General features: G+C 39.9%; 1 protein-coding gene across 2 annotated transcripts in view; it reads left to right on the forward strand.

Annotated features, from left to right (window-relative positions):
* Nucleotides 1–12,505, forward strand: part of Ptchd1 (patched domain containing 1) — a 55,555-nt gene that overhangs the window by 24,939 nt on the left and 18,111 nt on the right. For both annotated transcript variants that reach the window (XM_063243022.1, XM_003466403.4), the window contains one exon: nucleotides 11,311–11,971. In XM_063243022.1, coding sequence (XP_063099092.1) covers nucleotides 11,311–11,971 — 661 coding nt within the window. The remainder of the gene's footprint in view (nucleotides 1–11,310; nucleotides 11,972–12,505) is intronic.

Raw genomic sequence — 12,505 nt, forward strand, 5'->3', positions numbered from 1 at the left:
GTAAATGGACCATTGGTGTAACTGGTGATGAAGTACTCTGGGCATTCTCTATATCACCTCTAATTCTCAACAAAGCAAAAAGATTCTGCTTTCCCACCTGCTCAGTGTCTGAGACCCATCACAGTGTCACATGTGCAAGCCCCCACACTTTCATCATCCATATCTGCAAGGCACTATAAGCATTAAAGCAAGATAGAACCACTCAGAGTGACATCTTTGGTGGTAAAGCAATCTCTGCTCCTGGCTGGGTGAACTGCTTCTAGAAGACTCCTGTCAGTGAGACAGCTCAATGGAAGCCACCTGTCAATTCCAGCAGAGCCGGTGTGCTCAGAAAAGGTAGATGAAATGTTCTGAGGGTTGGATGGATGCACTCCTCCTCTGCAGTCACTAAAAAATCTGGGCTGCAGGAGAGCTGAATTGTGTAAAACATCAGAGCTTTGTCATGGAAGGAAGTTGCAATGGTAAAAGGGTAGGAGTAGCTGAAAGTGGTTAGAGATGGAATGAGTTTTTCCAAATTCCTCTCCTGGAGGCCTTTACAGTAACAGAATAATGCCATGTGCAGTATTCTGCATTCCACCACCAGCAATAGGGCTATAAAAAATTGCTATCTAAGGTCCGCCATGAGGCAGAGGTGCATGAAGTCACATCACTGCTTGTATCCTAAGGAATCCACAGGGAAAACACACATCCTGGTTTGTCTGTGATGATCCCACTTTACTCTTGTTGTTCCTGTGAAATAACAGTGCACTTATTCACTCTCCAAAGTGTTAATAGTTTGATAAATTATATGGTTACACTACCTGACAGCATTTACAGTAAGGGCAGAATCTTCAAATAGATATGACATTGGATGAAAGGTATGCTACATTTTTATACTTGTCCCTAGACTTCTATATGTTTAAACTTTTCTCCTAAAAAACCCCAATACATTATGAAAAATTCCAACTGCCCTGTAATTAAACATAACACATAATTATTTCAGTCCCCAATTGCCTACCTAAATTGTTTTTCTGCTCTTATATGTTTTTGTTGATTATAGTCTAACAATATCCATTTGTCTGATGAGATCAGCCATTTGTCTGCAGCATGTAAGAGACAGGACCAAATTCAATGTCATCTCCTTATTTAAGATGTAAATTATATGCATGTAGCACAGTGGCCTTTGGGTACAAATGAAGTATCATTCAATGTCACCAGAGAAAATATAAATCAGCAAAAAGGAACAAACACTGAAGGTTCCATCCTCGAATCTTTGTTGGGCTCCTTCTGTATCCCAAGCACCTGTAATGGTCCTTGGGATACAGGATTAAATTAAACAAAGTCCCTGCCCTCATAGGGTATATATTTTCTGTTGTTAAATTGTTTTTGGAGAGGTATAATATCCAAATTATTTAACACCACTGTCTTCAATCTGATTTTTGCAATTTTTCAAGCTGCCAGCCCTTTTTACTACCAATATATCTGTAAAGTTTTTGTTCCTTTTCTCCTTTGTATGTCTGTCGAGTTGGGGGTAACATAGGAAGCATATATGATACAAAAGATGTTATTTGGACAAATGAATGTCATCTCTTTCATGTCTGGTTTCTTCATCTCCAGCCATGAGCATCCCTGCCATTGCTAACAGGGTTGTGGCTTCACTCTGAGGTTTATGTTGTAAATGTCTGGCACTTACCAAGCTTCAGAAATGGTTTACTTAGGCTTCTTTGTCCTGTTTGATCCCTTGGCTTCTCTGTGTCAGTACCAACTCATGCCATAATTGATCATCCTTAAATCGAGTGCTGGAAGCAGAGTAATTAGGATTACTCTTTACCTTGCCAAAGAAACCCCCATTAGAGGACAATCTCTTAAGCCTAGGATTTAAATATGCTCTGATTCACTTATCAAATTTATGACCTTGGGAAGTTTATTTGAGCCCTTTGAAGCTCACTTTCCTCACCTACAAATGGGGATATAGTGTATACCTGCCTGAATTACTGTGAGGATTAAATAAACACATACAGCATTCTTTGCACAATGCCCACTACTTAGATAATTAAAACCTTTTAGATTCCTTCTTTTATACTCACCACTTTTCCCCCAATGAGTTCTTTAGGTAGTGTCTTTAATAATCTTAACTAGGGAGCTAACCTGAAGAACATGGAATGGTTTCCAGCGTGAAGCTTACACTGTAATTAGATAGTGTCAAATTTTATACACATACTATCCATGTGTTTTCTTAAAATATATATATTGATGCATACTACCACCTGCATTTACCCCTTAATCTCTTGGTGAAAATCTCTCACATTTACATTTTATTGAATATCCCTTTCATGAACAACTGAGAAAGTTTCATTGTTTAAAGGAATAAAAAAATGAGAGTAAGCAAGGCAAAACAGACATAGAAATAAGGTGTTCTGTTTGTTCATTTTGGCTTTGCTTTCAAACAACTATTGCATATTCCTGTGTATCAGACTATGATTTGAATTTAATTTTGTTATGTCATCTTCAAGAATCCCAATGACATAAGTGCTATTGTTTTCCCAGTTTTACCAATGAGGGAACTGAGGCACATATCTACAAATGCCAAAGCTGAGATGTGAGCCCAGGCAGACTGTCTCCACCAAGCCAAATCATACCACCAATGTCAGCACCTCTGGAAGAGTCAAGGCTTTAGCAAGCTGAACCAGAAATGATCATAACCTTCTTCCTTTGCTCTGCCAGATTGGGAAAAGGATAGCAGTGACTGAGATATTCGTGTAATTTTTCAGGACACTAGTTTTATCTATCAAGTAATATGCCCTTTTACAAATTACATCAAGTACTTATTCTTGTAAGGCTTATGGTCTGTCATTCAGGAAAGTTTCTTCCATATCATTAAGTGGAACATTTTTCTTGTTACTTCTTTCATCATCTGTAACTTTCACTATTCCCCATTTCAGTGCCCATTAGAAATTTAGAAAATCTTTTCAAGGAAAACAGTGTCAAAGAGCTCATCCACTAGAGTTATATATTCATTTTTTTCAGATTTAACACTGTTACTTATTATTTACAGTTTCAAATATTTCAGAGATATGAGTTACATAGCATTTGAGTTTTTTCATGGGCGGAAGCTACTGAAAGTGAGAATACCAGTAGCATACTGGGGCTCGTGCTCACAATGTGTTCAACCTTGCCTGCAACTATTGTATTTTTCCTAAGAGCCTGCCCTGGTACCCCTAAGCAGTCTTTGAAAACCAAACAAAATTGCAAGATATACCCTCTAGGTAAGTTAAAGTTCTGACAAGACTCTTGGGGAAGAGAAAGGGACAGGAGTGGGGAAAGGACAAAAAAATACTGAGCACATAAAATTTCTACAACTAAACCACTTATGGACCCATAGAAAGGGAAATTTCATGTAGTTTAACCTAATACTAAATGCGAGGCTAGAGATGTTTTATGTTGTCCATCATAATGATCCCACGAGATAAAGATTATCTCTATTTTACAAATAATGAAATTCAATTAAATGTCTAAAGTCATTGTTTTAGTTTGGGTTCCCCAAAAGTTTATCTGATGTTAAGGACTCAAGAGAAGTAGTACATTTAGCAGACAATTCCAGGAAGTGCTAGGAAAAGGATGACAGCATGAGAGGAACACATGCTGTCGGGTTTTCCCTCTTGTAAGGCCATGCAAGCTGGGATGTTTATATACAAACTATCTTTAATAGGAGGTCTATAATCTGTGAGATTGAGATAGTATGTTAATGCTCTAATGTTTCCACATTTGGCTGCAAGTAGGGCTGATGTACAGTGAGGTAATGAGTGTGAAGGAATATGGACAGGGCCCAGCTATATCTGCTTCAGAGCCACAGATAGTACTAACAGAGGTCGGCTTTAAACTTCTGGCATTCTAGGGCTGGGGATTTAGCTCAGTGGCATAAGCACCTTGCCTTGCAAGCAGGCAGTCATGAGTTCCATCCCTGGTACCGATAAAAAGTTAAAAAAAAAAAAAAAAACTTATGGCATTCTGACCTCATAACTCATGTCCTCCACATGAAAATACAAGATGCTGTTGAATTAGAAAAGATCATAGTCTTAAAGGCAATCAAGAACCAACTCTAAATTTTATCTGGACATCTATAAAACCATTAACAAGAGGAGATACCATCCGGGCTTCCTGTTGTGTAATAATAGCAGTAACATTTGCGTAGCCTTCCAGAGTTTATAAAATACATACACATCTATCATCTCCTTTGGCCCCTGTCATGCCCATATTTCATTCCCTGCTGAGGTTATTACATCCTTGCATTGACTCCATAACTGCAGAGCATATGTTCCAGGTACTGTACTAGAGAGCAGAGATGTAGAGGTGGATAAACACACACACACACTACAGGATGGTAGAATGCATTCCAGTGGGGCAGCAGAAATAAAGAAACAAAGACATATAGTGCAGTGTCAGATCATGTTTAGTGCTGTGAAAAAATTAAACTGAGATGATGGCTATGTACAGGATCCTTTTTTTTTTTTTTTTTTTTGAGTGTGGTGCTGGGGGAAGATTATTGCATTTAAGCAGGAAAATGAAGGAAGTAAAGATTCAAGTTGTAGAGAGTCTGGAAAAAAGATGTTCTGAGCAGAATGAAGAGCCAGATGAGCAGCACATTGGGAGCATAGTGAGATATGACTCTGGAGAGCTCAGCGGAGACCATGTCCCATGTGATGGGCCACAGCCAGCACTTGGAGTTAGCAGAGAAATGGCATGTTTTCATAGGTTCATGTTTTGTTTATCTCCAAGTTATAAGGATAATAGAAGCCTGAACCAGGCATAAAACTGAAGCCATCTGACCCCTAACGCAGTATTTCTTGCACTCATGTCCACAGTCATTCTCTAGAGCTGAATGTCCTTGGCATCCTGTTCTTCTGGTCCCCTACATGGTTTGTACTCTGCTGACCAAACCTTAAAACAGGTAGTGTTTCTTCCCTGTATATTTGTCTCCTTTACTGTTTGGCCAGTCAGCTTTTGCATTCTCCCATTTCTGTGAGCATCCCGTCCTCTTTGAGCTATTTAATAAAGCTCATCACCCACACACTTGCTTAACTAGAGTTTAAGCTTAACCATAAAAGTCAAGTGAGGACATAAGGAGTCTAATAAGAAAGTTTAACTTCACTGATTTCTAGGCATCCTCGCCATATTAAGGTTTTTTTAATTGATCAAGTAAAATTTTCTCCTAGATTCTGGAATTAAGATTATTGGATCTATGGTTCACTCATTCATCTTTCTCATTTAGACTGTAGAGTCAGGCAAGAGTTACAATGAGATACTAGGGTTTTTTCACCACTACTGTTTTTTATTTTTAAAATTTTAGGTTTATTTCCTTCTAGTTCAAAGTTGCTTTGTTTTTCCAGCCAAGGCTACAGAGACAAACTCAGTTTGTTTGGGGAATTACAAAACAGGGCTCTCTTGATGCTTCTCTGTGTCAGCACCCACAATAACACCATTTACCCCACTGTAAAGTAAGAAGCAAAATATATGCACTCCGCTCTCCCAGACCGGTACTGGCATTGCAGTACACTCTCACACATGTGCGAAGGAAGCATGTGGCTACATAGTCACTTGTTTAGCTTTATCCACAGCTTAAATTTGGTGTCCTCTGAAAATGTAATGTTTCAAAGGCAGAATGATTATTTCTGTTCACTTATTAAGGGATGACTAACTTGCTTTTGGCTGCACTACAAATGAATCACGGTAACAATCCCCAACTTGCGACTTCTGGTGTTCTGATGTAATGCATTTCTATTAAAAGAAGAGGAAAGAGAGTGGGTGAGAGTGAGATCATGCAAAGACAGAACATAACACCAAGGGAGCTAGCGTAATTTATGAACTGCAGAGACCAGATCCATCCACTTCAAGGTGTTTTCTTTTATCCTGGGTGAGGAAACCTTGCCAGTTAGTATCTATTCACTTACCATTACAGAATATAGACCCAGATGAAGGCCTGGAGTTTGGAGGGATTCAGTGAAGAAAACATCTGATTTAGGGGGTGAAAACAATATATTCCTTGAAAGCATTTTCAAGCAATTCTTATTTAGTGTGACTCGGTAATATTTGGGGGCAAATTAATTATGAAAGCAAACCAGCTTTCTTTCTCTGTTTTTTAAAAATATGTATGTAGATTATTTGGGATAATAGTAGCAGAAGGTTGGAACATGAGGCCAGGAAAGCAGCTGATAAAGACGGTGTCATCAGGCTAACTTCCCACTGAGGCTCAGTGACTGGAGCTCCACTTTGCTGGAGACCTGGGGAACCCGCACCTCCTACAACTCTTTGCTTACAGTGAAGATTGCTGGGGGACTGCTTGAGGCTGCTTCCAGAATATATTAATTACCCTACATGGGAGAGCACCCTTCCTTTTTTCCTGCTTCCTTTTTTAATACGAAGAAAATGAAAGAGATCCAAAATATATTGTATAAGATCCTCTAACCCTACAGGTATTTTTCCTGTGTTAATCACCACTCAGAAGAGGACACTTCCTTCCTCCCAGATCCCTTCTGTACTCTCCTCCACAAGGTGCCCCTGCTGTCTTCTGAGGATGATGTGCGTATGCCAAGGAAAGAGAGAGAGGAAATGAGACTCTGGCCTGTCGTGACCAACAGCCCATATTGGCTCTGTCCCAGGCTCTGGCAGAAGGGGATTAGAAGAGTCAGTGCCTCCCCAGAATTGGAAATCATTCTGGGAAGAAGATCTTTCTTTTTTTTGAAGTAAACCTAGTTCCTTTACCCTGTTTTCTTTCTTTCTCAGTATTATCTGCTATCAGACCTGTCATTGCCCTAAAATGAACTTAAATGTGTTGGGAAAGCCAACCACAAGCACCTGTAATAAGTCTCAAGTTGATATTTATGAATTTAACTTTTTCTCACCTGAGACTGCACAGTTTGTAGATGTTACTTATCTTAGAGTTATGCAGTGTTCAAACTTGGAAAATCTGTTCTTAACGATTCACTAGACCAATGCCTTCCCCTTTTCTTAACTGATAAATCTGAGACCTAAAGTCTCAAATGTGAAGAAGTAAAGTAACTAATATTCCTAGGGTTTCCAACACACCAAAAGTAAGCAGCAAGAGTCATAAAGGAAGTCCAAACTTCCTCTTACTGGATTCTATTGTGTCCCGTGTCGCTTTCTTAATAAATCTGTCTTGAAAGTTCTACTTGGCAGCACTAAAGATGGGCAAGAAAATGAGAAAAGTCAGTAAGCTCAAATCTCATCGCCTTTATTTACCCATTAACATTGCCACGTACTGTTGTGGTCTGGAGATGACAGTTGACTCTTGGGATTACTTCTGGTCTTTGATAGCAAATCCCAGACCTCTAAGTATGGGTGTCCCAGAGCTTGGTCATTTTCATTGCCAGCCATTTGAACCAGGTGGCATGACAATTCTTTATTCTTCTCCATTTTGCCTTGGTCTTCATTGCAGAATTCACATTATTCTGGGGTTTAGTGGTCTGCTGTGGAGTAAAGCCTGATTTAGAATTAGGCACTTGACCTTCAGTTACTGGGTTATTTTAGATGAGTCATTGAAATTTTTTAAGCCTAAGCCTTAGTCACTTCCACTGTAAAATGGGGATAATAATTTAACCACTTCCATAGGATCTTTACAGTGAATAAGCTCTTAAACTGGTATAGGATATAGTGAACAGATCACTAGCTATTACTGTTATCATTGTTAACTTGAAGAGTGGTGAGAATAAAAAGCCTACTTAAGCTGTCTGTTCAGAGCCTCAGAGTAAATGTCAATTTACTATTCAGCTCTAGCCACCTTGGCAGCAAACAATAATAAAAAATATAATGATTATAATTGGCATTGGATCAAGCTTTCCTAGTACAGTGCTTAGTGGTTTACCTTTAAGAGCCTTCCATTATTTTGGACATTGTATCTCCTGATTTTCTGTGTGTGAGTGCATGCACACCAAATTCAGGGAAAATATCCCATTAACAACACTGTAGTTTCATGAGTTCTTGTTGAATATGTGTTGAGTGAATAATCAAGAATGTACACATAGTTACATGAATATATAGATTCATATGACAGATCCAAACTATGTAAAGGATCAAGACTATTACGCTGTAATTTCCCTTTTCTGAGAGTCTCTTACCTTATTTAATAATAAACTTGTATGGCTTATGTTAGTACATTTTGTATATTATTTGAAGCATAGCTTTAATCTCTGGCATTCTTTTTCCCTGGTGAATATGTATATATCTGATACCATAGTTTAAATGTATACTATGAAATATTTCTTCTGTTCTGATTGGGGCTTCTTTGGGAAAGTAAATCAGGGCATTCTAAACTATGTGCAGATAGATGTTCAGAAAGCATGTGCAATGTACCTGCCCATGTCTCTGTGGATGAACAAAAGAGGGTGTGTGTGTAATTGATAGGTAATCATGAGTACCAAAGAGTAGAACTAAGATATTTTAGAAATCACAAAAAAGAATCTCAACATTCACTTCCCATGCTGCATTAATCCTCTCACCTTTTATCCTATGGTTGAATTCCACAAACTCCCCATACCTGGTGGGAGGCCTGAGCCAACACCCCCTCTCTCACCATTTTGTCATTCCGTATCACTCTGCCACTCAGAAGTAAGAGTGACACATGTTCCACCCACCACTCCATCAGAAATTCAAGGCAGCTGTGTCTCACAGCAGCTCTGGTGCTGAGAGTTAAGAAACCATCCCTCAGCATTCAGTAAGATTCCCATTTTCCAAGACTCCCTTCTATTGACCAAGAGCACAGAGGTTAACATGATGTCTACTTTCTTCAGTGTATGGTCCCAAGGGTCATAGCAGTTCCCAGCAGGGCATGGTCACCTTAAAGAATGGATGGAAAATATCCCCTTGCTATAATTGGGTTTGGCCCTGTGGCTTAACACTATCTTATTTGGCAGTCTTTTTCTCTTGACATATTTAGTAATCACTGTAAGGGAGATTTATTGCACTGCTCATGGGAACAAACAATGCACTAAATATTACACATATGCATGCTTTCAATACCACTCCTTTTCTAGTATATTCTGAATCTTTCCCAAAAGTCTTTTAACTCTTAGTCAAACCCCGAATTCTAGCTAGGAATTCTTTTCATCAACATTTACTAGGCAATGCTTAAAGAAGAATGAATGAAAACACTTCCACAGCTTAAAGCCCTTGAAAGATATTTACTGACGTTTAATCCCTAAACAAATTTAGCATATGATTAGAGTTGTGAAAAGAATATCCTAGGTATCTCTAGCACACTCTCTCTCTCTCTCTCTCTCTCTCTCTCTCTCTCTCTCTCTCTCTCTGTGTGTGTGTGTGTGTGTGTGTGTGTGTGTGTGTGTGTGTAAGATAAAAATATTTCAATCAAACATAATGCAGAAGGGGGTAGTGAGGTAGCTCAGCAGCACAAGCACCTGCCTGGCAAGCACAAGGTCTTGAGTTTGATCCCTGGGTCCAAAAAAATGCAATAAAGTGTTTTCTGAACCTACGAGTTGGCTTGGAGAGTCATGGGGGAAGGGAACGCTAAGAATTAGGATTCTCCATGCTAACTAAAGGACTCTGACAGCTGGTACACCTCAGACATTTTCAAAAAAGTGTGATATCCTTCTCATCCAGCCACATGCACAGCCTAGAACAGACTTGAGAGAAAGTATTTATTTTCAGTCGCATAAACACTAATGGGAGAGTCCACTCAGTGCTAGGCATAGTCCTATATATACTGCTTGACGTATCACTATACTACGTGTCTGCCACTGGCCTCAGTTTGCAGATGCACTACATTTTACACAGAGAAGGCAAAGCCACCATGGTGACAACTGACTAACAAGTTGAAACAGATGAATTAGGGACCAGTGCACCTGAAGCAGTCACCCAATGTCATTCTAAGACTGCCCTTAGCCCTACTGCCTCCCCCATCTGCATGACCTCTATAAGCCTCAGTTTTCTCCTCCATACAATGAATTGTTGAAAAGGTTGAAGGTGCAAAGCCCTGACACATGGTATAATTCACTAAAGCACTTTACTTCTCCCACTACTGCCTTGTTTTTTGTTAGTAGATTGTGTATATTTCTACTTATCTCAACTTGTAGGGTCAGGGTAGTAAAATCACAAATTCAGGCATTAGTTGCTGGCAGAAACTCTCATTCAGGGCCAAGGACTTAGCTCAGCAATGTAGCACCAACCTGACAAGTGCAAGGTCCTGAGTTCAATCCCAAGTACCAAAAAAAAAAAAAAAAAAAAAAAACCTACGGTCAGATGCTGGCATTACTCAAGATATATAATGAAGGGCTAGGAGCACAGTTTTGGAATCATAACCCACTCTGCCTCTTACAGTGTGTGATCTTGGGAAAGTGACTTGACTTCTTGGTGTTTCAGTTTCCTCATCTGTAAGACGAGACTAGTACTCATACCTACTTTGTTCTAAGGATTGAATGAGCTGATCTGTATAAAGGATGCAGAACTATACCTGGCATGTAATAGGGACTGTTAAGTTAGTGCTGTTACTATTCTCATTGCACTTTGGTAGCAAGGGCACAATAGCTGGGCAGTATCAAGTTTGACATGGGACAGGGTGTGTAGAATAAATCTCACTGTGCTCTTCAGCATGACAGCCATGTTGCGCAGTCCTACAGGCTCTTACAGATACAGATCCCTTCCCATATATGCAGACAAGGAGTGGTAGATAATACAAAGACTCTCGTGATCAACCTTTGTCATTAAGGTAGAGAGTAATGGCATGACGAGACTGTCTAGCTACCCTGCAAATTGGCAGCAAGATACTGGCCAGAGAGGATCTCCTCATTCGAAATTGTATCTCAGTTCACATTTTCCATCATATTTTTAAGAGGAAGATAGAACAAGGGACCTAGATAAGATTTTAAAACAGTGTAGAACAATTGGGTCACAAATAAAGAACATGTAAAAATAATTCTGGGGCTTTAATGCAGTATTTCTTAAACTTTAACTGGAATCAAAATCCCCTGGAGGGTCTGTGGAAAGCCTGATTCCTAGGATTTACCTCTGAGATACTGGTTTCCTAGGTCTGAGATAGGATCTGGGAATTTTCATTTCTGACAAGCACTTGGGTTGTACTGATGCTGCTGGTTCAGAGCCACAATGTGAAAACCACTATTCAAATGTTTATTTTGCATCTTTACTGCCCATTTCTGATTTAAGGTTATAGCCTTTCATTTGAACTCTTTGACTTAGTGATGAATGAATGAATAAATGATTATGAGGGGGTATCTATAGAGCTAATGTCACTTATTGATGTCTAATTTTTGGTAACAAACACTGACTCTCACTTTCTTCCCATAGTTGCATGCTGCTGTCACCAAGATCCAGGTTCCAAGGCCTGGTTTTAATTACACGTTTGCCCACATATGTATCCTGAATAATGATAAGACTTGCATCGTGGATGACATAGTACACGTTCTGGAAGAGCTAAAGAATGCTCGGGCCACCAATCGGACCAATTTTGCTATCACTTACCCGATCACTCACTTAAAGGACGGGAGGGCCGTGTATAATGGGCACCAGCTTGGAGGCGTCACTGTGCACAGCAAGGATCGGGTGAAATCAGCAGAAGCCATTCAGCTTACCTACTACCTACAGTCAATCAACAGTCTCAATGACATGGTGGCTGAGAGGTGGGAGTCCAGCTTCTGCGACACTGTCAGACTATTCCAGAAATCCAACAACAAAATCAAAATGTACCCTTACACATCCTCATCATTGAGGGAAGATTTCCAGAAGACCAGTCGTGTGTCAGAACGTTACCTGGTCACCAGCCTGATCCTGGTGGTTACCATGGCCATTCTCTGCTGCTCTATGCAGGACTGCGTCCGCAGCAAACCTTGGCTAGGCCTCCTCGGGTTGGTAACCATAAGCCTAGCCACTCTCACCGCGGCTGGAATCATCAATCTTACTGGTGGGAAGTACAATTCCACTTTCCTAGGAGTTCCTTTCGTCATGCTAGGTAATTACTGCCTTTCATTTGTTTCTTTTCTTCTATTAGTGGTGGTAACTGGGTTTCTAAAAGGCCAGGAATACCAATCTAACAACTTTGTTTCATTTGTAGTGTCTTCATTTTGCCCAAAAGGCCTGGGACCAGTTCTACAAAGTGCTGGTCATTGACAAGAAGCAACATAATCTGGTAAATATGCCAGAAATCCAAAGACTCGCATTAACCCTAGTTCTCCATGAAGTAGCTAAATGCATTTAGCATGTATTAATCTCCTCTTAATTAATCCCAGTATCAGTGTAGGAATGAAGAAATGAGAAAGGAAGGGAGACAGTTTTTAGTATATTAATGTTCAACTAATTTCAGGGTACCTGGGGCTCAGTCCCAATTGAGACATTTGGGAGAACATACCTCAGGGGGGACCTCCCTGAAGGCTTATGAAGCTGCGCTATTTACTCAGAAACCCCAGATGCGATTTTTTGATGGCTTCTCCCCAGGGAAGTTAAGTTCTAAGTGCTTCCAAGGAAGACCGAACATACTCCTGCAGCC

The sequence above is a fragment of the Cavia porcellus genome, unplaced genomic scaffold (genome assembly GCF_034190915.1).
Source record: "Cavia porcellus strain 051 isolate PalLab524CR breed Dunkin Hartley unplaced genomic scaffold, mCavPor4.1 scaffold_33, whole genome shotgun sequence".
NCBI classification, from domain to species: Eukaryota; Metazoa; Chordata; class Mammalia; order Rodentia; family Caviidae; genus Cavia; species Cavia porcellus.